This window comes from Leopardus geoffroyi, chromosome E2 (assembly GCF_018350155.1).
Source record: "Leopardus geoffroyi isolate Oge1 chromosome E2, O.geoffroyi_Oge1_pat1.0, whole genome shotgun sequence".
NCBI classification, from domain to species: Eukaryota; Metazoa; Chordata; class Mammalia; order Carnivora; family Felidae; genus Leopardus; species Leopardus geoffroyi.
In genome coordinates, this window is record NC_059335.1 from 50697491 (window position 1) to 50721646 (window position 24156).

The 24156-nt window shown below is 38.8% G+C and overlaps 1 protein-coding gene across 5 annotated transcripts in view; it reads left to right on the forward strand.

Annotated features, from left to right (window-relative positions):
- CNTNAP4 (contactin associated protein family member 4) overlaps positions 1 to 24156 on the forward strand; it is a 255955-nt gene that overhangs the window by 150356 nt on the left and 81443 nt on the right. For 4 of the 5 annotated variants that reach the window (XM_045443602.1, XM_045443603.1, XM_045443605.1 and 1 more), the window contains 5 exons: positions 355 to 539; positions 1340 to 1483; positions 4466 to 4727; positions 12568 to 12717; positions 18644 to 18815. In XM_045443602.1, coding sequence (XP_045299558.1) covers positions 355 to 539; positions 1340 to 1483; positions 4466 to 4727; positions 12568 to 12717; positions 18644 to 18815 — 913 coding nt within the window. Of the gene's footprint in view, positions 1 to 354; positions 540 to 1339; positions 1484 to 4465; positions 4728 to 12567; positions 12718 to 18643; positions 18816 to 24156 lie in introns of those variants that run through there. The other variant, XM_045443606.1, reaches the window with a different exon arrangement.

A 24156-nucleotide genomic window follows, 5' to 3' on the forward strand; every position in this document is an offset into this window, starting at 1 on the left:
CTTAACCGACTGAGCCACCCAGGTGCCCCAACATAGCTGTTTTCAAACATCATGAAGAAAGGGATGAGTCCCTGAAAAATACTGAGCTAGTAAAAATAATGAAATTGTAGCAAATATACGTTTTACTTTGCAAATGGCATGTGATGGGAAATACTAATAAAAAGAATTAATGGTGGAAGAAATTCCAGCAAGGATGAGAGGATATTATATTCAAACTCCAGGTAAATCCATGCCAGTGTTTCGGATGGAATGCAAGGAAGAAGATTGCAATTATGAGAGATCCTGGTCCCCAAGGGGAAACTTTTTTTTTTTTAGACTGGAAATAATGGTACTGTTGTTTTTTTCTCTTCTAAGGTGAAACCAAACTGCCCTCTGCTCACACGCTGATCAATCTCACCCTGGGCAGCCTGCTGGACGATCAGCACTGGCATTCAGTGCTGATCCAACGGTTGGGCAGACAAGTGAACTTTACAGTGGATGAGCACAGGCACCGTTTCCACGCCCAGGGAGAATTCAGTTACCTGGACCTTGATTATGAGGTGTGATAGTTATGTTCCAATTAATGCAGTTTTTACAATGTATATGTGGCGCAGCCATGCAAAAGAAAACATACTGTAAAGACAGCACCCCTTCCCTCTTTCAGAGTAAATCAAAGTCCTGGTGACTTGTTTCCCAAGGTGACCTAACTCACAGATTTGAACATATGCTACTGAGGCTTTGTCTTTCTGATGATATGTTAATCTGTTATCAGAGAGAGAGAGAGTTTTCTTTTTTACCTGAAATGTATAGTCACAGATTATCACATGTAGGAAATCTCCAAGAGATCATATTACCACCGGTAAATACAGAATGTGTTGCGTGATTTTTTTGTGCGCTTTAGGGTACCCTCAAGCAGTGTAGATTTATGGAGAGGTTGTAGTAACTAATAGATTAATTAATTCATTATCAATCGATTCAAATGCACAAACACCAATGTGTGCCGGAAATACATATAGAACAAAACGCCATTATAACCAGTTAATGTTATTAAACAGAGATTTACCATGGATATAAAGAGGCATTTTTATTCATCAGCCAATAAACATCCAGATGTGATTAGTAACTTGTAAGAATAATCAAGCTCTAGTGTAAATGAAAACTGAATGCATGTAAATTTGTTTTCAAATCTGCATTTTAATTTTTTAAAAATATCCATATGAAATTAGCAACATGGCAGTGTAGGGTGATGAAAAATTGATTTATCTGTGATGATTAAAGCTATAGTTACTAATCATAATTATTTAAGCAAACTATCAGAAAATCACTAAACAATATTATTGATGCCATTTTTCTTTCTAAGATCAGCTTCGGAGGGATTCCAGCACCTGGAAAATCAGTGTCATTCCCCCATAAAAATTTTCATGGGTGTCTAGAAAATCTCTTTTATAATGGAGTAGATATCATTGATTTGGCCAAGCAACAAAAACCAGAGATCATCACTATGGTAAGAGAATCTTCATGTAAATGAATGAATGAAATTGTGTTGCTTTTTCACACAATAAATTTGCTTGCCTTTGGATTCCCACTTGATATGATGTGAGATTACTCTCTCTCTTTTTTTAAGAGATTACTCTTTTAAAAATTTTCTCTGCTTGGCAATATTCACGTAAGGGATTAATTCTACTTAAAGCAATTATAATTCACAGAGCATGATTTTATTTTTATATGAAGTAAAACATTTTTTTTTTTACAGTTGATAATTTCATTTTGTTGTGATGCTATTACTCCAGGGGACCAATTTCCTTTGCTTTGTAACTACCTTAATAAGATATGCCCTGACAACCTCCCTTAATCAAGGGAATCAAGTTCCTGGAATCAGATAATATCCATGTATATTAGAGAGGCATTTGAAAAACTATATTTTGCCATGGTCATTCATAACAAGTAAAAGAAACGAACAGGCCGTTATGACACTGCCTCTGCCAATCTGTCCCAATAGCGATGTTGGTCAGGCTGCGTTATATTCTAATTCTATGGAAATGCAGCAGATTTTAAATATAACCGTATTGGTCTGGGGTCATTCAGGGAAGTAGCACCACTACGAGTTTTAGGAACAAGGGATCTCTTTTAGGACTTGGATCTTCACATTTGTCAGAGGAGCTGAAAAGTGGAGGCCAGCTGTCAGGAAGAAGAGTTAGAACAGGGTGAAGGAAAGCCAGCTCCTCTGTGATCATCCCTCACTGTGCTTGTATCACAGGAAATAAATACATAAATAAATAAACAAACAAACAAACAAACAAACAAACTCCCATGGAAAAAAATGGCTGGCATTTCACTTTTGCCTCAAATACCACACAAGCTCCGTTTTTGACTAACTTTTAACCAGAACCAGCCAGGAAAGAAGATTCTGGGAGACATGGTTTCCAGCTTAACTAGCTTCATGAAAGAAGCTTCAAGAAAGAAGCTTCATGAAAGAAAAGAAAAACGTAGATCCTTTTCAATACATTTCTTTAATTGTTCAAAATTCAGGATATGTAAATTCAAGCTCGTGTTATATCAGCCAGTCGCAAAGCACCTCACGGGAATATTTATTTTCTTATAAAATTTTTTATTCCTAATTCTCTGTGTGAATTGATGTTATCTATAGGAATATACCATTCAGAAAGATTTTTAGTTATACTTTGATAAGAGGGAAGACGATTTAAAAGGAAAATCAAAAAGCCGTAGGTAGATGTGTGTGTTTCATTGGCAAAACGAGCTTCCAGAAACTGCCCATGCAGCTAACACCTACTTTTCACTGGCAAGAGGATTTGCTGCTTGCGGGGTAGCAGGCCACTGTCCAAATGAAGCACCAGACCAAACTGCCGCTGGTAAAATGTTTCCAGTTTTATGAGGTTTGTTAGTTTATAATTGCCTTTACATTATGGGTCAGCGTCACTTACTCTTCAGCTTTTATTTTCCATTCACTGGGACAAGATATTTGTCCACAATGAAAGCTAATTCACTTTTAACAGGATCACGACATAGCCAGATATCTTTGTTTAACCAAGACTAACTGGTTTAATTCCAATGTGTATCCTTCTAAGTACAGTTGATTTCATTGACTTTTCAAATCTGTATTTGGAAAAGATGCTAAAGAATATTTTCAGGAAAAGTAAAAACCTTTATCTTCATTTCTGAAGCCTGTTAAGGAACATGTTTAACTATGTCTAAATAATTCAGAGGGTAAAGATTTTTTAAATCCTTAAATATATACTTTACTAGTTAGATAATTTTATACATAGTATTTTAATGAACATTTATGCAAGTCTAAGGTGTCTTGAAACTCTGTTTTAAAACTGTTAGATGAGAAATAATACATGTAAATCTGATGACACAGGCATAATAAGAAAGAGCCAAAAATGTTTAAAAAATAAAGGAATGTTGGGATGCCTGGCTGGCTCATTCAGTAGAGCATGAGACTCTTGATCTCCGAGTTGTGGGTTCAAGCCCCACGTTGGGTATACAGGTTACTTAAATAAAAAATAAAATCTTTAAAAAGATTAAAAGAATGTAAGTAGTACATTGTACATTGTAGTATCCAAGAAAAAAGGAAAGATGGGCTGATGCTATAAAGAGACCATTCTGAGGAAAGCTAGTCCCAAAGAGCCACAAACTCGTGAAAAATGCTTAGATTCGCTATTGGTCAGGTAAATGCAAGATAAATGAGAATGATATATCACTTTGGCATTTTGTCATTGAACCTGTGCAAATTTAAAAGATCTATAATACCTATTCCTGCCAAGGATGTGGGGACAAGGATATGCTTGTATATTACTGGTAGAACTGTGGAGTATTTTAACTTCTTTTTGGAAAAGAAGCTGGAAATATTTATTAAAACCTATAAGTATATATAGTTCTGCATTTAGAACCCTTTTCCGTAGAACTGAAAATATACAGAGGAGCATACCGAGTTATTTATTACAGTCTTTCTGGGAAAGACAAAACCTGGAAACGAGGATATATATATGGATATATATATATATGAAATATGAAAAAATACAGAAGGAAAAAGAGTAGCTCGTTAATATTGGTTATGTTATGGGATGGATTAGAACCAAAGGCAGCAAAGGACGAAGGAGAAAAGCATTTTCAGCCAGAGCCCAAGGAGTAGAAATCCAAGAGAAGATATAAACAAAGAATTGGCTTAAATAAATTTGTATTGAATTCAGTCACATGGAGTTAGATGCCTTTACAGAAGTTGAGAGCTGGGGAAAAATGGATTTCACCCAGAGCCTAGGGAAAAGTTTGCCTGACCGTGCCGTCACTGGATTTTGAAGAACCTTTAAGATAAATGGCAAGGATTTGAATTTTCATGTTGATAGCCTTTTGTTGTTTTAAATCAAGGGTAATTTGAGATCCATAAACAGCCTTTGTGACACTTCAGTTTCTATTACTAACATGATGGGAGTCATTCTGAAAGCTTTTCCTTTTGCTTCATTCTCAGGGAAATGTGTCCTTTTCTTGTTCGCAGTCACAGTCTGTGCCTGTGACTTTTCTCAGCCCCAGGAGTTACTTAGCCCTGCCAGGCTTTTCCGGGGAGGACGAGCTGTCTGCTACTTTTCAATTTCGAACCTGGAATAAGGCAGGACTTCTGCTATTCAGTGAACTTCAGCTGGTTTCAGGGGGTCTCCTCCTCTTTCTTAATGATGGAAGACTTAAGCTGAATCTCTACCAGCCAGGAAAATTACCCAGTGACATCACAGCAGGTAATAAGTGTATTCCTGCAGGCACAGCGTACGGGTTTGAAAGATTTCATTATCTCTCTGTCCCTTTTCCATAAACTTTTATGCATAACCAAAAACAAAAACTAGTGTTTGTTTAATGAATGAATACTTGAGTTAATAAGATTATCAGGACTCTTCCTTCGAGGACCTCGATTCTAATTTCCTTTTAAGTGTGGCTTCAGCCCTAGCAGGTCTTAGTAACCAGAATGATAGTTATGGGGGAATAGAAATTTCCTTTCATGACCCTCTTCCCACTCCAGATAAATCCACATATTCTGAGGAAATGTGTTTTGCGAGAAATGCACAAGACTTTGAAATGGGCCCAAAAGTTTACTGGGTGTCTTCATGGGAAGACTAGGCTTTGTCTAACACAGCTATTAGCCTAATCTGGTCTGTGAGAGAAAAGGAGTGTTTCTTGGATCTGTATTTCTCTGTCTGTGTGTGATGTAAAACCCAAGCACTTAGTCAAAGTAACTTCACTTGCTGATATATTCTGTACAGAGTTGGATATATTGGGGAGGATGAAAAGGTTTGTGCAAACTTCTCCATTTGGGTACCAGAGGGGATTCTGTCTACTTCTAGGCAATACGGTTATCATCTTAATGATTAGAAGCGCTATAATTAAGGAGACTGTATGAGTATTTGGAAAATTAATACCTAATTTAGGTCAGCGCTTTGGGTGAGGGATATTTTTGCCTCTTCATTAAAATTATGTAGTTCTTGACAAGGGATCTCCAGCACGTTTTCATACACATGGAATAACACCCAAGCCAAGCAACTAGAGGTCACATTGGGGTGAATTGCTACATCAGTTTAATAAATGATCTTTCAAAAAAATTTAAAGATGCCATTGTACTACTCCTCTATGTTAACTATGGCCAAAATTAATGGCATATGAGAGGGAAATTGGCAGAAATACAGTTGGAAGCTAAATATAGGAAGAACACGTGTATCAACGGACACACAAATACCTAGTCTTTATGTATTGGTGTTCAGTCTGTCGCTGCAGTTTAAATGTGGGGGCTGAAAGTTCGATATTAAATATAATTTTTAACAGCTACTATGTTGTGACTTTTTCATGTAATGCTCAAAATGTGGTGGATTTGCAGACCCGACAAAAGGAAACAAAGGAAACAAATTAATCAGTGCCATCTCAATAATTAATAGGCTCCCTAAAATGAGGGCCCCAAAATGTAAGCTTGTCATTAATGTGTCGTTTATTGTGATTTGACATTCTAAGAAGTGGTGGTATGCATAGCCTTGTTTCAACACCTTAAAGAAACTGCTTCAGTACAGTGTACTATAGTGAGCCCCATGAAGCTGGTTCATTCTAAACACTTTACAGGCATGAATATGTAATAAATTACTAGGTGTTGAGTCTATATAGAATACTCTGATTTGAAAATCTTTAAATTAATATTTAAATTCCTATACAGTCTAATCCGCTATGGTGTCATAGGACTCAGTGTAATTGTTCTGTAGCGAGTAACAAGGAGTGCAGACTATGGATGAACGATGAACGCCAGGCTAGGAGAAACTGTTGAACTTCACATTACACAGGTGGGCCTTGACTTACCGACCCCCAACTCCCATTTTTCCCCGTTTCTCTTAAGATACTAATTTTTGCCGGTTTCAGTGAGGCAAGCACCTTTTGCACTTGAAAGGGGACTCTGTAAATGGTAGTTGGGTGGGTGGTTCATTTGTACAAGGTTCGAGAACTAAGTCATTCGTCAGAATGTATTATTATGACTCCTTAAAGGGAACCAAATACTTATTGGTGGATTGTTACCATATCATGTTGAAGCTTGCCATTTTATAAGGATGGCTCAATTTTTCTTAGCTACTAAGGTATAACTTCCCAATCTTACATGTTTTAAAGAATCAACATTTTTATCTTTTGCAGTGGCGTAAAAATTAAATTATGCTGTGGGAGAACTGAATTGTTCAAATCTTTAAATTAGCAGGATACATTTTTAATGCGCTGTATAGTTTGGCACAATGTCACTTGGAATTCTTTGAAAATATTATGTCAACCTATATCATTTTGAAATATTAAAGATATTATATTAGTCTAAATTATAAAAGATATTAGCTGGATTACAGAATCCCTCATGACACAAAATATTTCCAGTCTTTGTCGCTTTTACAGATGTCAAAGCAAAAATCATCTGATGACATCAAGAACCCAACGAACAGTGTGGTTATATTTTCCTGTTTAAAGCAGACTCTGTATTGTAGGATTTGAGATTCTGCTATGATTTAGCATTTCTGCTGCTGCTTTTGCCTGAGGGTGAAAATCAGGCCTATAAACCAGCTTCTTGCTCTCAGGGGCAGGGCCTGGTGATGCGGGCTTGCAGAGTAAGAAATGTTTCTGGCATTTTTTCACTTATTAGACCTTCGCGATTCTTGTGACCCCTGCAGAGGCCCGGCCCTCTTGATTTGCCTAACCCAGGAGAAGGCCTGTGTCATTTCACCTTCCTCCCTTTCACTGTTGGACTCTTCCTACCTTTCAGAGGGTAAACCTGTCACTCTCTGAAACTCCCTCTTTCTCCAAAAGTGACCGGCACCAGGGATCTCCATATTTTCATCTTGACAAGAGCTTTCTGGAGGCCTGGAACTTTAGTTCTGGTTGGCGAATATTGCTAATGGATGAATATAGCTAATGGGTGCTCTGTTGTCAGAGCACTCAAAGATATTTAAAAACGGAAAAAACCCTTCACTTGTTCCTTGAGCAATAGCCTATGTATAACTCCCTTTTGCACCTTCGCAAAGTACCTACCCTGTCCAGCATGGTTTTCCTTCTTTGTACATCTTATTTCATAGATGCCTATTCTCATCTTAGGAGCCAGTGATGGTGGCTAAGCTGTCACAGAATTTCTGTGGCAATTTAGGGTTGATTCCAGAAGATTGTACGTGAGGAGCAGATATAAATCTTTTTCCTCTTTCTGTATTTTGTGAGACAGAGAGAGAGAGGGGGGGAGGGGACAGGGGGGAGAGGAGGGAGGGAGAAGAGAGGGAGGGAGAGGAAGAGATTTCTGGTGAACAGCCGTGTTCTTCCCTATGACCTGCCATTCCCTCTTACTTCTTATTCTGGTCTTCCATCATTCCATTTAGCGTTGCCCACGCCTTCCACGCAGCCCACGCCACACTACCTGTAATCAAACAAGTCGGGCTGAATGCTTATTGCAGCAAGGGGAGCACGCACCTGGGGAGCCATGGGCGTGTCTCAGTTTTAAGGTGTTAAGGCTGATTTATTGTAAGATTTGGGGCTGTTAGCTCATTTGGGGGGAGGCTTCAAGGAAGTGGAAAATTGCTCTGGATTAAATGCTGCTAGGAAGTGAGGGTAATTGTGTGATTAAGTATCTTTGTAAATCTTATCTAGAAGGATGAAGGAATGAAATAAGGTAATTGATGTAAAACAAAAACAAAAACAAAAAACATCCGTTGTTCATATTATCCCGAGGAGGAAGTTTGGTAATTCTTTGGTTTTCGCAGAAGCCTTGTTATCGTCTGTGTTTAGACAAGATAAGAAAGTAGTCTTGGCTTTTTTTGGTCCGAGTTCAGTGTGGTCACAGAATTACCTTGTCTAATATTGGTATTCTATGAGATCGTGTTCAATGGGAGAGCTCGCTCTGAGTGCTCGCCAACGTCCCATAGCAGCACCCGGCTGAGAGTGCGAGGCCATGTCCTGGCTGTTGGGGGTGGCTTTTCTGTTTTTCAAATTTAATTATTTACAAGAGCAAAAAAGTAAAGGAACTGCCTGTCCTGCAGGCAGAGAAGAGTGTGGGTTTTGGAATCAACTTACCAGCGGGACACTACCTTGGGTGATTTGATCTTCCTACTTGAGGCTCATTTTCTCCATCTTTAAAATGAGAATAGCAATAGCAGTGTTGAAGATCTAATGACACAATGCATGTAAGGCACCCAATACCTGTTACAGATACCAGTTCAGTAAAAACTGTTTTTATTATCTTACCGTTATACCAACAACATGTCCCTCCCCAACTCAAAACTTACGAGTGGTGGGAGCAGTGCTAAAATTAGCATTTACTTACCTAATATCATGAACAAGAATGAGTGCAAATTCTATGATTTGTCACCTTCCATCCTTTTACAGTGACGTGGTCTTTTAAGGGGCTCCCTCTCATCAGATCCAAAAGCAGGAAGGAGTTGTACACTTAAAAAAAATAGAATCTTGGGGTGCCTGGGTGGCTCGGTCAACTAAGCATATGATTCTTGATTTCCGCTCAGGTCATGATCTCACGGTTTGTGAGTTCGAGCCCCGCATCAGGCTCTGTGCTGACAGGGCAGAGCCTGCTTGAGATACTCTCTCCCCTCCTCCCTCTGCCCCTTTCCTGTGTGTGCACACGTGCTCTCTTTCTCTCTCTCTCTCACTCAAAAAAATATATATAAACTTTAAAAATAGAATCTATTTTTAAACTTTACTTCTAATGTTTTTTAAATTTATTTTTGAGAGAGGGCATGAGTGGGAGTGGGGGAGGGACAGAGAGACAGGGGAACAGAAGATCCAAAGCAGGCTCTGAGCTGACAGTAGTAAGCCCCATGCGGGGCTCATACCCACAAACTGTGAGCTCATGACCTGAGCCCAAGTCAGATGCTCAATCGGCTGAGCCACCCAGGCACCCTGTAAAAAAGAGAATCAAATTTTGAAATTATCCTTTTAGTGTCTCGAGTTAAGAGAAAGAAATCAAACGGATTGTTCATTATTTCATTTACATAATAAATCCTATTGATGGGTAACAAGCCTCCTCATCATAAGTGAGCGGTGTCTGTTATAAGTGAGGCCTGAGAATAGCTTCCCGAAGTTTCCCCCACGACCATAGCACAACTTCACAACGTGCTAGCTGCCTAGTTGGGTGACTGAACTGTGTCAGATGACAGAACGGCTGTCCTGGCCATCTTTTGTTCCTAATCTAAACTGGCTTCTGTACTAAGGGAAGAAATTCCTGAGCCTTTGACTTTACTCCTATGCATGCCTCACCCAGCAGATCCCTGGAGCGCTGCTACTCAAAGTGTGGTCCCTGAGTGACACTCATTCGGTGAAATACTGGTTTCCAGATGGAGTATAAAAATTGGGATTAAGCTCTAAAACACTGCTAGAGCAATAAATTCTTGCTGCATCATCCGAGGCCAAGGTCGCTGGACTCGTATTTTATGTCTTCTTTGTTTAATTTTTAGTAATTGAATTTCGCTGAGGTTTTGAAAGGATCAGTCCGCAGTAGATCAGAAAAGAAAATGTTCATCACCACAGGTGGCTTGGGAAGCACTGTCCTCGACCGCTAGAAAGCCTAAAATTAAATAAGAGCTGCAAAGTCGTGTCTATAGGCACACCCAGCCTTTGAGAGAGCTGATAGGAGGCACGTGGTAGGGGAGGGAGGGTGGGAGGTGTCTGTAGGTGTGACGCAAAGCTCAATACAAAGGCTTTCACTCTAAATGTATCCTCTTAAAGGAAGGTCTAGATGACAAATCTGGGGCATTTGATTTATTTTAGTCCAATCTCACACCATCAGGGATTACATAACTCCTCAGTTGTCTATTTCGGAACCCACTCTTAGAAAAGGTATCTAAAAGTATCTAACCTACATTTTTCATTTCTCAGTTTTTAGGTCTTTCTCATTATCTTTCACAAACTAAACCAGTTGGGTCTTTGAAAATCTTTTCTCTTTCCTGGATGTAGTATAAAAATGAGCTTTGGTGCCCAGGATGGAATTTGCGTTATACTAAATAAATCCAGGGCAAAGAGCTTAATCGCCTAACAGAGCTTCTACACATTTTCTGTCTGAAAAATAGCTGGTCAAAAATAGCTGAGGAAGTAAAGAAGTTGTACATTGTACATAGTAACAGAAAAGAGACCATGACCTTTGGGTTTAATAGAGTACTCATAGTTTAGTTTACTAATTTGATCCATAAAGTCATATAGCATTGAGTATTCAATGGATATAAAAAACCTTGATGGTTAATCCGCAATAGAGGTGCTTAGATTCCACCTGTCTGCTCATGTTCAACCAGCGACAGACTTAATTCCCTTTAAGAAGGAAAGGGCTAACTCATCTCATGGATTCATGACACAGGAGCTTCAGTGGGAGGGATGGGAGGTTATTTTTTAGAAGTGATGAGAAAACTTTGATTTTTGATTCGTGTGAATTTTGGTCATATATATCATCTTGGGAAATCCAGGGAAAATATAAAAATGAACAAAACCCACAATTTTCCATGATGAAAAAATTACTGTTGATATATTGGGGTAGTTTCAGCCCTTCCCCATATGTATACAAAAAAATAGTATCCTTAGAATTGTATATATGGAGTTGATTCTCATTCTTTGAAGTAGTTCCATTGTAGAAAGTCACTGTGGACACTGCATTAACAAACACTAAACTATCACCCCTAGAATTAATGGGGTTAGGTTCCTGTGACTTTCTGGTCACAACATTTTTGTCAACCAATCAATCCATAACCTTGTTTTATGTGTGATTCTGTTTAAAGATACCTTATTTCATATATATTGTTGATCCATTAACATTGAACTCATGGTCAACTGCTCTATAAGCAATGGCTGAGTGAAGTTCATCTAGCATGTGTGTTTTCTCTGTGAGGCACATCACAGCCTTCTTGCATGTAGTAACACCAAACCTGTACTTTGTCACTAGGACTGATATCTTTTTTTTTTTTTAGTGTTTTTTTAGTTTATTTTGAGAGAGAGAGTGTGCATGTACATGAGCGGGGGTAGGGTAGAGAGAGAAGGGGAGAGAGAGAGAATCCCCAGCAGGCTCTGCACTGTCAGGGGCTTGATCTCACCAACCCCTGGGATCATGACCTGAGCTGAAATCATGACCCATGTCACTCAAGTGACTGAGCCATCCAGGTGCCCCCTGAGGTCTTTTAAATTGCAAAATCACCAACCAAAAGCACAAAAAGTTGGAAAACGTGTTTACATACGACAGCTGAAACAAGTGTCATCTCCTTGTTTAACCTCAGCTGGAAACGTGTGTCCATCCACTCTGTTTTTTCACTCTTCTATATACGTTTCTGTGAATGATTCCAAAGATGCCCTGAGTATTGATTTTGGGGTTACAGATACATTATGGTGACTTAGGTGGATTTGCAAATCCTATGCACTATGAGGATCGACTATGTAAATGTGGTTTTACACACTGCTTTATTTACATATTTTTATGTTTATTTATTTACTTATGAGAGGGACACAGACAGCATGTGAGCAGGGGAAGGGTGGGGAGAGAGGGAAAGAGAGAGAATCCCAAGCAGGCTCCGTGCTGCCAGCCCAGAGCCTGACGTGGGGCTTGAACTCATAAAACCGTGAGAGCATGACCTGAGCCGAAACCAAGAGTCAGACACTTAACTGACTGAGCTGCCCAGGTGCCCCCACACTGCTTTATTTTTTAACTTTGTATTATATGGGCAAACTTTCAATATTCATTATAGTCTCTCCCAATATTTTTGTAATGATTGACTTGATATACTTTGCTAAATATATAAAATGACTACACACAAATGTAAAAAAAAAAAAAAAAAAAAAACAGATAAATCGTTTTATTGGGTTAGACTTTGCCCAGTGTTGGGGATTTTGTTCCCTTTATTGAGACCCTCAGAAAGGAATCATATACCATTTTCCCCAAGAGGGTACCCACTTGTCTCCTCTTCCTGTCTTTTGGTTTCCTTTTGTTAACATATGGGGGTGCTGTGCTTGATTGGGTGATGTGTATATTGCTGTTCCTAACCAACAGCTTATGCTGTTCCCTGTTGAGAGATAACTCTTTTAACTGATTTTTATCTCCCCTAGGTGTTGGATTAAATGATGGGCAGTGGCATTCCATCTCCTTATCTGCCAAAAGGAATCACTTGAGTGTGGTAGTGGATGGCCAGGTGGCCTCTGTTGCTTCTTCCCTGGGGTCTGAGCAGACTTATTCAGGTGGCACCTATTATTTTGGAGGTAAGAGAAGAGGTCAGGCCATATGGGACACTGACCCATATTTGCAGTTACTTGCCCTTTTGTCCTGGAGATGTCATCATTTTAACGAATGTCAATAGTATGGAATAATGTCTCCCTCTCGTTGAGCATGGAAATGTTGAGTGAATCAAGATGGACCCACTGTGGCCTAAAAGGCCTTTCTTAGAGATGGATTTACTTATGTTTACAATTTCTGCATGAGAATGACTGCAAATAAGCCACCCTCTTCAGTTCTTACTTTCGAACTTTGTTATATTTTCCTAGTGTTAAATGGTTCTTATATGACTTTTTCAGATTTTTATGGCCTGGTTTTATTGCAGTATTTTCATGAACATGGCTCTTAGCTCCTCTGGAGCATCCTTATTGCTTTCCTACTGTCCAATGCAGAAGGGCAATATTATGCCAATGGCAAATAATCTAACTCAATTAGCCATAGAAACCTCTGCTCATCGCTAAGTAATAATGCACTGATACCGTGGATGAAATTAGGGCATCAACCTTCAACACCAGGTCATCTCTCTAAGAGAACAAAGACACATGAAGCGTTTACCTGCCCAGGGGATGTTTGATTGAACTAAAAGTTTGGAAAAGAAAACCTTGGAAATGGAAATGAATCTTTAGCGTGGAAAATTAAAATCAAAGGTGATTTGCCATTAGAAAGGCAAAGGTGTAAAACTGTTAGTAGTAAGACTTATTTCTTTTTTTATAGGCATATTTTTTTTTAATTTTTTTTTTTCAACGTTTATTTATTTTTGGGACAGAGAGAGAGACAGAGCATGAACGGGGGAGGGGCAGAGAGAGAGGGAGACACAGAATCAGAAACAGGCTCCAGGCTCTGAGCCATCAGCCCAGAGCCTGACGCGGGGCTCGAACTCACGGACCGCGAGATCGTGACCTGGCTGAAGTCGGACGCTTAACCGACTGCGCCACCCAGGCGCCCTGTAAGACTTATTTCTAATCTTGACTTGGTATGTTTTTTATTGCTGCAATTTTGAATTTTAACAGTCCTTCTGTCTAGAATCACTTTTGAATTTGGTGGCAAGTAGCCCAATCTTTATTATTCATCAGTAAAATACAAATTCCTTTCTAAGAGTTGACAGAAAGCACACAGACCATGCATCATTCGTCTGATATTAACACTTTCAGACAAACACTTTCCATGCTACCCAAGGAGGGGTGCATATGGCGTTGCTCTGTGTTCCCGCCATAACTTAAAGGGAAACTTTCACAAAGTCCAGAGCCCTCGATGTCCTACAATTGAAGGAGGAGGATGCCGTCAAATTTTTGCAGCAGGAACCCACGTGGGTGGCACCAACCTTGACTTGCAAGTGGAACGACAGTACATCTACAAAAGGAAAGATGATGGCGTCTACATCACGAATCTGAAGAGAATTTGGGAGAAGCTTCTGCTGGCAGCTCGTGCACCGTTGTTGCTGATGAAAACCTGGCTGATGTTAGTGTCGTATCATACAGGAATCCTGGCCAGCAAGCTGGGCTGAAGTGTTCTGCCACTGGAGCCACTCCTGTTGCTGGCCACTTCACCCCCGGAACCTCCACTAACCAGATCCAGGCAGCCTTCCAGGAGCTGAGACTTCTGCTGGTTATTAACCGCAGGGCTGACCACCAGTCTCTCACAGAGGTGTCTTATATTAACCTCCCTACCATCGCTCTGTGTAGCACAAACTCCCCTCTCTGCCCTGTGGACATCGCCATCCGTTGTCACTACAAGGGAGCTCGCTCAGTGGGTCTGATGTATTGGATGCTGGCCTGGGAAGTTCTGTGCACGTGTGGTGCCATTACCCACAACATCCGTAGGAAGTCGTGTCTGGTCTCTACTTCTACAGAGATCCTGAAGAGATTGAAAAGGAGGAGCAGATTGCTGCTGAAAAGACTGTGACCAAGGAGGAATTTCAGGGTGAATGGGCTGCTCCAGCTCCTGAGTTCACCGCCACTCACCCTGAAGTCACAGACTGGTCCTGAAGGTGGGCGGGCGCCCCCTGTGCCTGTTGGGCATTTCCCTACTGACTCGGGCGCTCAGCCTGCTGCTGAAGACTGGTCCACAGCTCCCCCTGCTCAGGCGACTGAATGGGCAGGAACCAGCACTGAGTGGTCTTAAGCTGCTCTTCCACAAAGGCCAATGAAATGGAAATAAGGTGGATGGAAAGTAAAAAATTTCTTAAAAAAAAAAAAAAAGAGAGAACAAACAAACAAAACCCCCTACATAATCCATTACTGTGAATGGCAGCATAGTGGCAACAATCCCAAAAGATGTAGTTGCCTTCTTTAGTGAGATTTGTGCATTTCTGAACCAACTTGTTTATTAAACCTCATGGAATATATGATTGATTTTCTGGCAATCCATAGGAGCACATTCCTTTAATAAATGGTAAGATCTAGAGAACAAATTAACTAAGAGCTTTCACTTCAACGGAAAAGATTTAGAAGCACTAAAAGAGATTTTAAAAACACGCATATTGTTAAGTGTGGAAAAAAAAAGACTAGATAAAAATGACTGGGTTGGATAAAAGTGTAAATCATGAAAATAGAATCATCATTCTTACAGTGCTTTTCATCCTTTATGTTCATATTTAACAATGCCTACCTATTTTTGTGGAAAATTTTTATTGCTATTATTCATTCTGTAATATTTTTTTATGGTGAAACTTACATCACATGTGCACTCTGTAATTTTGCTTGTTTTTATTACGATACACACCATTTTATTTAAATAAACTTTTAATCTTTGAATAGTTTTAGATTTATCAAAAAGCTGCAAAGATACCCAGAGTTCCCATACCCCCTGAACCCAGTGTCCTCGGTTGCTCACATCTTACATCATGTGTGCATTTTAAAGCATATTAATTAGAATGCTGTGCATATCTACATGTGCATTTCCCAGCTTAGAAAGATAATAGTATCAATATCCATTTGTCCCTCCAGGGTCATGTCTCTTCTCCCCAGATAAACACTGTCTCGAATTTGGGGTATTTCTCCCTCTCATGTTCTTTTTAACTGGCATCTATTGAGGTGTTTCTGAGTTCCTAACCAATATACTGTGGAATGTTCCATAATAAAACGCAATCAAGTTCTCGGTTGGTGTCCTTTGGTACCAGAACATTTTGAGCATGAGATTCTACTGATCTCATGCTCTGCAAACTGTAGAGCACCCTGACACTTCCAGGATTGGGAACAAGGGTCCAAAAGAAAGCAGGAGGCCTTCTGCTGCCCAGCTCCCCCCCTCCTCTTCCCGGGTTTGTGCTCCAGAGACTAATAGAGAAGGTCCATCCTTCTGGAAGCCCACTTGGGGCTTTGGGCTGGGAATCCTGGATTCTGAAAGTGGACTGGAAGGGGAGTGGGGTGATCATCTCTTCCCAGTTTTCGCACTGGATGCCCTGAGTCCGAAGGCAAACTGTGACAGTTGTTGACCCTACTGGACCTTCGGCTCTTTGTGCATGAGAGCCCCCTGTATTACTAGGATCTGCTTTATCTAGGTGGAAGGCGCTTCCTAGGGTGTTAATTCTTTAGCCAGTTTATCCTCAAGTGAATAAATGTCCCATGTTCTGAGATGGGATCTTATAAGTTTTCTTCCATTTGTGTCTCAGTTCAGCTGCAAATTTCCGGTGATCTTATCAGCCTACAATCAGCCTAACATGGCTGCCGTGCCCCACTGTTCCACCAGCCCGCATTGTACGTCCATTCTAGGCCCATCTTGAGAGTGACAGTTATATTGGGAGGGGGGCTGCTCAGAAACCACAGCATTCTGCATATGCCATGCCAGATCCCATTATCTGTCCGTCGTTCTCTACTCTTTCTCCCCCCAACCCCAGCTGAGTGCTTGTCACAAATTTGGACTGCTTTGTGGTGCATTGTGCCCAGCTTTTATCATTTATAAATTATAAATTTTAAGTCTGGGTTGAGGACAGATAAATGTCTAATTTCTGTATGTTGCCCCATGTGATCTTTGTGCTAAAGAATAACACACTGTGCGGTGCAAACTGGAGGCACTAGACCGTGTGCAGAATTCTCACACCCCCGCTTGTGTAAATCAAACATTATCCATCCAGTGAACAGGCTAGACCACCGTGAAGTCAAAGCCGACATCTTACTTCTGGTGCAGTGACATCGAGTGATAATTTATCTGTCATCTTCAGAGGTGCTTAACATGCCGACTGCCTCCAGGAATGGATCCATCCATTAATTCAACATTAAGTATTCCCTAGAAATCTTCATATTTTAAAACTTCCATCTCAAACGGGTTCAGTGCTGAACTTCTCCTTGCTATTGCAATATATTCACTTGTGGGTGCCTGTTATCATAGACTAATGAGACTAACCTGGCTTGAACCTTTCTTTATTCTTAGAATCTCTTGCTTATTAAACATCGTAGCTAGGAATACAAAGTTCCTCATGGTACGACAATGTGCTTTCTGAAAGTTCCATCATCTTTCTTGGTGACTGAGTTTGCTTAGTTTTATTCCCTGCAGGCATATTGCAAAATTTATTTTATTCTGAGATAGTTTGAAATGTGTCGGGAAACACTACCTGGAGAAAAGGAGATTAGCAGAGCTGTTTATATTCCTGGCATATTGTAGTCACCCCCAAATATTGTTGAACTATTATCGTCTCAGTTGTTACTTTAACATTCTTAATTGGTTAATAAGTCATCTAGAAAACATAGCGAGGTTATAATAACCATATCCTATACCACAGAAGAATTTTAAGCACTGAAAATGTGTGTAGTGGCCTGTGCAATAAATTGATACTCAAAGAGCATTCATCACCTTTTCTTGATACATCAGACTTGAAACTTCGGAGTCTCCCTTGGTCAAGATATAATATTTCAGTGTACCTGATAATAGTTTTAAATATGAATCCTGGTCTTCACTTGCCATATAAATGGGTTTTGTTAGGAAAACAAGCATTAAAGGGGAAATATCTCCTGTCACAGTATGTAATTATAATGGAAATTCTCAGGTAGAAAAATAGCGTGGATTGTATTGGAATTAGGAAGTTGCTGATTCATTTCTTATTCTTCGAAACTGTAATAGTGCTTGACAACCATAACGGCAAAGAAAGATTAATGCCAAATACATAAGTATAATATATGTGCTCATACTCCATAAAATTATTTATTTCACTTGGATAGAGAAACACTTAGAACATCATTAAAACTCAGAGAGTAATGGTTAATATTATAGTTCTTTATTATTTAAATAATTAGAAACAGGGCTTAGGTAAGTGTTAGAAAAAATCAATATAAACGGAACATTCTTTTGTGAGTCAAAGGATAAATAAAATCACAGTGAAATGTTTTTGACATTAAGTCATTATGATTTATTAAAATGCATGCGTATATGGCTTTTATATGCATATAAAAGTAAAGTATTTAATTAAATAGATGGTTGGTAATTTTATCCCAAGTCAATATAACTCCTTTCCCAAATAGTTTCAAATACCAAGGTATTTCATAGTTATTGATTTATCTTTTCTTATGCGCAGTGCACATTTTCAATCTTTATGCCTTTTTTTGCATTCCAAAAGACTAAGTTCCTATGTTTAACTGTAATACATAATTTAATATTATGTAATAATAATATAGTATAATAATTGTATGATAATTACTGTAACATTATTTCATAAGAATCCTATGGTAGTAATGAGAAATACTTTGTATAAATTGCAGTTTGTCATTTAGATCAAACTAATGATGACTGCAAGGGGCTCTTCCTCCCTCTTTTAATTTTAAGAAAATAATCAAATGGCTACTTCTTTTCTTTTCTTTCTTTTTTTTTTTTTTCATAATGAAGCAGTCTATGGTACTAAATCCTGATTGATTATGATGTATCCTGACTTACTTTGTTTTGTTTTGTTTTGTTTTGTTTTGTTTTGTTTTGTTTTGTTTTGATCAGGCTGTCCTGACAACAGCTTTGGATCCAAAGGTAAAAATCCACTTGGTGGATTTCAGGGATGTATGAGACTCATTTCTGTCAGTAACAAGGTAGTGGATCTGATTTCAGTTCAGCAGGGATCCCTTGGAAACTTCAGTGACCTTCAGATAGACTCATGTGGAATCACAGACAGGTACGGATCTCATTTTTTCTTTAACTCTGACCCGTCCATTTTCAAATGTTTGGCAGCATATTAAAACTTATATATAAAATGAACATGTTTTAAAACTCCTTTTCCCACCATCACCTATTCCACAGGAAATGGATGATATTCACATTAGAAATAAGAAAAATATGCTTTTAGTTTTATGTTTCGTGTTTCCAGGGATAAAATTTAGGTGGGAGACGTGTGACCATGTTATTTATATGTTAACATGCTACCGATTTGCAAAAGGTAATGTTGATGCTGCTATAACTTTTATTTGTTTTGTTTTTATTTTTTAATTTGCATCCAAGTTATTTAGCATAGTGCTGTAATGATTTAAGGAGTAGATTCCAGTGGTTCATCCCCTATGTATATAACACCCAGTGCTCATCCCAACAAGTGTCCTCCCTAATGCCCCTTACCCATTTACCCCATCCCCCATCCACAACCCCTCCAGCAAGCTTCGGTTTGTTCTCTGTAACTAAAATTCTCTTATGTTTTGTCCTCCTCCTTGTTTTTACATTATTTTTGCTTCCCTTCCCTTATGTTCATCTGTTTTGTATCTTAAATTCCTCATACAAGTGGAATCATATGATATTTGTCTTTCTCTGTCTAATTTCACTTAGCATAATATCCTCTAGTTCCATCCACGTAGTTGCAAATGGCAGGATTTCATTCTTTTTTATTGCCGACTAATACTCTATTGTATATATGTACACCACATTTCTTTATCCATTCGTCAGTCAGTGGACATTTGGGCTCTTTCCATACTTTGGTTATTATCAATAGTGTTGTTATAAACATTGGGGTGCATATGCCCCTGTGAAACAGCACAACTGTATCCCTCGGATAAATACCTACTAGTGCAATTTCTGGGTCATAAGATAGTTCTATTTTTAATTTTTTGAGGAACCTCCTTACTGTTTTCCAGAGTGGCTGTGCCAGTTTGCATTCCCACCAGCAGTGCAAAAGATCTCCTCTTTCTCTGCATCCTCACCAACATCTGTAGTTGCCTGAGTTGTTAATGTTAGCCATTCTGACAGGTGTCAGGTCATATCTCATTGGGGTTTTGATTTGTATTTCCCTGATGATGAATGATGTTGAGCATTTTTTCATGTGTGTTAGCCATCTGGATGTCTTCTTTGGAGAAGTGTCTGTTCATGTCTTTTGCCCATTGCTTCATTGGATTATTTGTTTTTGGGGGTGTTGAGTTTGATAAATTCTTTATAGATTTTGGATACCAACCCTTTATCTGATATGTCACTTGCAAATATCTTCTTCCATTCTATCAGTTCCCTTTTAGTTTTGCTGATTGTTTCCTTTGCTGTGCAGATGGTTTTTATTTTGATGAGGTCCCAATAGTTCATGTTTGCTTTTGTTTCCCTTGCCTCCAGAGACGTGTTGAGTAAGAAGTTGCCGCGGCAATGCTGCTATAATTTTAGACGAGTATAAATGTATCAAAAAAATATCATTAAACTCAATAAATTAGTACATTCTAACAGTAGTATTGATCAGCACGTACCAGTAAGTCAGAGACCTGTGTGGCTGGTTATCAAAATGTCTTTTGCTTCTCTGACAGCTGACTAATATTTTCAGTGGCATAGCAGTTTAACGGTTGCTCTGCTCCTAATGTGTACCTTTAACAGCACATTACTGTCTTCTCTGCAGGGAAAATAAAAAGGAACCCCTCCTTTGGAAAAGTTTGGAACTATAGCATTGATCAAGGTATAAACATGATCCAGTAATTACATTAGGAGCTCTAGTACAGGACATGGTAGCGTAAGATTTGGGAGTTAATTGTAGAGGACAGGTAAATTTTAAAATAACAATTGATAGTTAATAATTAAAAAGTATTTTTAGGCATGGGCAACTATAGCCAAATAATCTTGCCAGTCATGTTTTAATATCAAGGTTGTTAATTCTAATTATTGAGTTTAATGGAATGTCATGGTCATTGCGGATAAAAAAATTAAACATTGTGACAGACTTAGCTCCTACCCTGTAGAGGTGTTCAATATATATTTTGAATAAATATAAATACTGAGCTTTAAAAATAACTTTTTATTTGCATGAGACATTTTATCAACATAAACATATATATTATATCTGTTATTATATATGATGTGTGTTATATCTAATAGACTGTTAGTCTGTCAGTGTCTGTGGATCCTGTTTTGAACACTAATAGGTGTTGTGTTGTGTGTAGAAAAAAAATAATTGTAATCTCATTTAGCAGTGGATTAAAAGGCCATACTTTCCTCTTTATGAATATGCATTTATCTATTTAACCCAATTTGTAGCTAAAATAATTCTTTCTGTATGAAAGATGATACGTAAAGGAAGAATTTAGACAGTAAACCTCAGTTGGCTTGATTTTGGTACTAAATGACAGTGACCTTCTCCATAGTTACGTCCACATCAGCTCTAGAACCTTAATCCCCATTTGGGGAAGGGCATGCCAGCTCTGAAGAGGTAGGGCTCACTTCCAAGTGGCTAACAATCATTAGGATCTGCGGGGAGATTCAGTCATCCACAATCAGTGATAGTCGTGTTAACCATCTTAGATTGTAGACAATTCTTTTGGTGCTGGTGGATCCACACTTCTCCAAACTGGGTTTCTCTGAAGCTGCCGTTTTACCCGAGGAGGCTGGATTGCTTCCTTTCTGGAGATACACACTTGTAAAACAGAGGACTGTGGTTTATAGCCCAGTTGGAGAATATATGGTTTTAGTGCCACACTTTGAGAAGACTTTTCAGGAAGAGTGAGCAAATTGTGGATAGATTGTGGCTATACATGCTTTCTTTTTTTTAAGAAAAACTTATGACTAATAGTAGCCCTAGCAGTATTAAAAATAATAGCAAAAATCAAAGTAACTTTTATGTATGTTTACCTTTTAAATTTCCAAAAGTATTTCTCGACTCATTTTCTTATATTCAGAAGAAAACGTATATCCATTTATGTTGGTCGTCTATGCTATACCTATTGACATAGCTTGCAAGCATTATTAAATAAAGTCTCTTTTTAAAAAAAATTTGTTTACCAGGCTGTATTCTTAGCACTTAACATGAATTAGTATTTAAGTCTGTGAGTTTGAGTGACTATGTGTAAGGATGATGCAAGTGTGTAAGGAGTCTGGGAATGCATGTGTGAATGACCTACAAGTGTGTGCACGTGTGTGGGAATAGCATTGATGTGTGTGAGTGTGTGTATATGTACAAGTTAGCATGTGAGGAACTGTGTGGCGGTGTATGTAAGGATTTGCGTGAGTGTGCGAGGTGCGTTTGGATATGTGAGTAAGCTTGTGAATGTGTACATGTGTGAGAGACTGTGTGTAACGACTGTGTTCTAAAATGAATTTTGCCTATTTATTTTTTAATGTTAAAGATCTCATTGGGTATATTAAATGATTTATGAATTGGACAGTGTCCCATTTAGTAGATAGAGGGGCACTCCCTAAAATGAATTTTAAATTAATTAATGTGTATTTAAAGTAATCCTCACAAAACACCCTTAGAGTCTCTTCCTGGTAGTGTTTGTTTCTTGTAAATCTGAGAGCAGGTGCACAGAGAGGTGAGGTTGGCTAAGAGGACGCAGCTCAGGAGAGAGCCCGCATCCGATCTCAGCTCTCTGGGGCTGGCCAGGTCCCACTGAAATGTCTGCCTGCCAAACTGCACAGCCCCCTGGGCGCACATTCACATCTATTGTGGTTCCCATTCAAGCTACATATAATAAACACATAATTTGATGGTTTAATACGTTGCAGTGAAAAATAAACAGGAACATGAAAAATATACTTAAAAATCTGACAGGAACTTAAACAAATGTAGCTCCTTTTTTACTGTAACTTTAAGTTGGACCAGATCTACATGTAAAGGTGTACATATATTTACACACATGCTCACACTCACCTTTGTACGGTCATTTGCACATACTCTTTACACACAGACGAACAGCCTCTCATCCGTGTGTATACATTTGTGTGCTCACTCACACACTTCCAAAGCTTTACCACATCCAGTCTTTACAATACACTCTTTATTTACACATTCTGGCACCTCCTTACTTACTAATCCACGCACATGCACACACACATGTGCACACTTACAAGAACATTCCCACACCCCTTACATACTCACATCTTCCTTATCCACATTCACACACGCACACTCACCTAGAAGCCCTGCCCCTGTCCTCTATGGACATACAGGGGAAGTGACCCTAAGTCAGAAATCTGGGTGCCTGAGGGCTGAGGGAGGCCAGTCCCTCGGCGAGGTGAGGACAGAACCACAAAGGGGGCTGCTGTCCGTATCCCCTGCCCATTATGAACAGTGAAAATAATGACAAATATCAACAGAAAAGTGTTGGAGGCTACAGAGAATGACTAAGGAAAGAGAAGAGCATAAATTGTTTAGAGCACTGAATGAAAATCAGTCCTTCACTCTACAATGTAATTTGCTGTAGGTTACTTACTAGTTGTCAGGAGAGGCTACTACGCGGTGAATTTCAACACCACCCACAATCCAGTCTTCACATTGTACTTAAAAAATGTGAAAGGTCAGGTCTAACAAGAATCAAGGAAAATGAATTCAATATCTTTCAGCAGCAGCAAATCAAATAGAAATGGCACATGTATCACACTGATTATTCATTCTTTAGAATCTTAGGTATAGCCACTTATATCTGCTCCCTTTTAAAGCATGGCTGAGGTCCGTGAGCCTGCTGTCCTTTTCTTTTCTGATCACCAACTAGGATTTTTTGTGTTATAAGTTTTTTAATGTACCTCTTTCTTCTAGATCGTTACTGATCTGAAATGCTTAAAAAAATATGTACAGCATGAAACATTCTTGAATGGATTCCTGTGAATCTATAAAAATACTAAAATATATATAAACTTAATTGGCATAGAAAGATGCCCACTATTTATTTGTGCATCCTTAAGAAGGAGGTTGGAAAATAACATAACGATTTTATTTATGAATATAATCACACAGACAAATGCATATATGCATTTATATATGCATGTGCATGCATGTATATATTTGTAATGGTGATTTTTATATATGAGATTGTAAACCATATTTCTCCTCTGCTGTGTCCTGGGTTGTTTGATTTTTTGTACAGTGGATATCTGTTTTTTATAATCAGGGAAAATCACTGGCATTGTTTTCAGTTAAAATTGGAGAAATCCTATGAGCAGAACACAAAGTTCCCATCCTTAGTTTTAATAAAGGAGGTGGCAGAAACCCCAAGCATGAATATATTCTTGATAGGCTTTGCAGTTTAATTTTTTGTTTGGGAGTAATGGAGAGCATTTCAAACTTTGGTCTC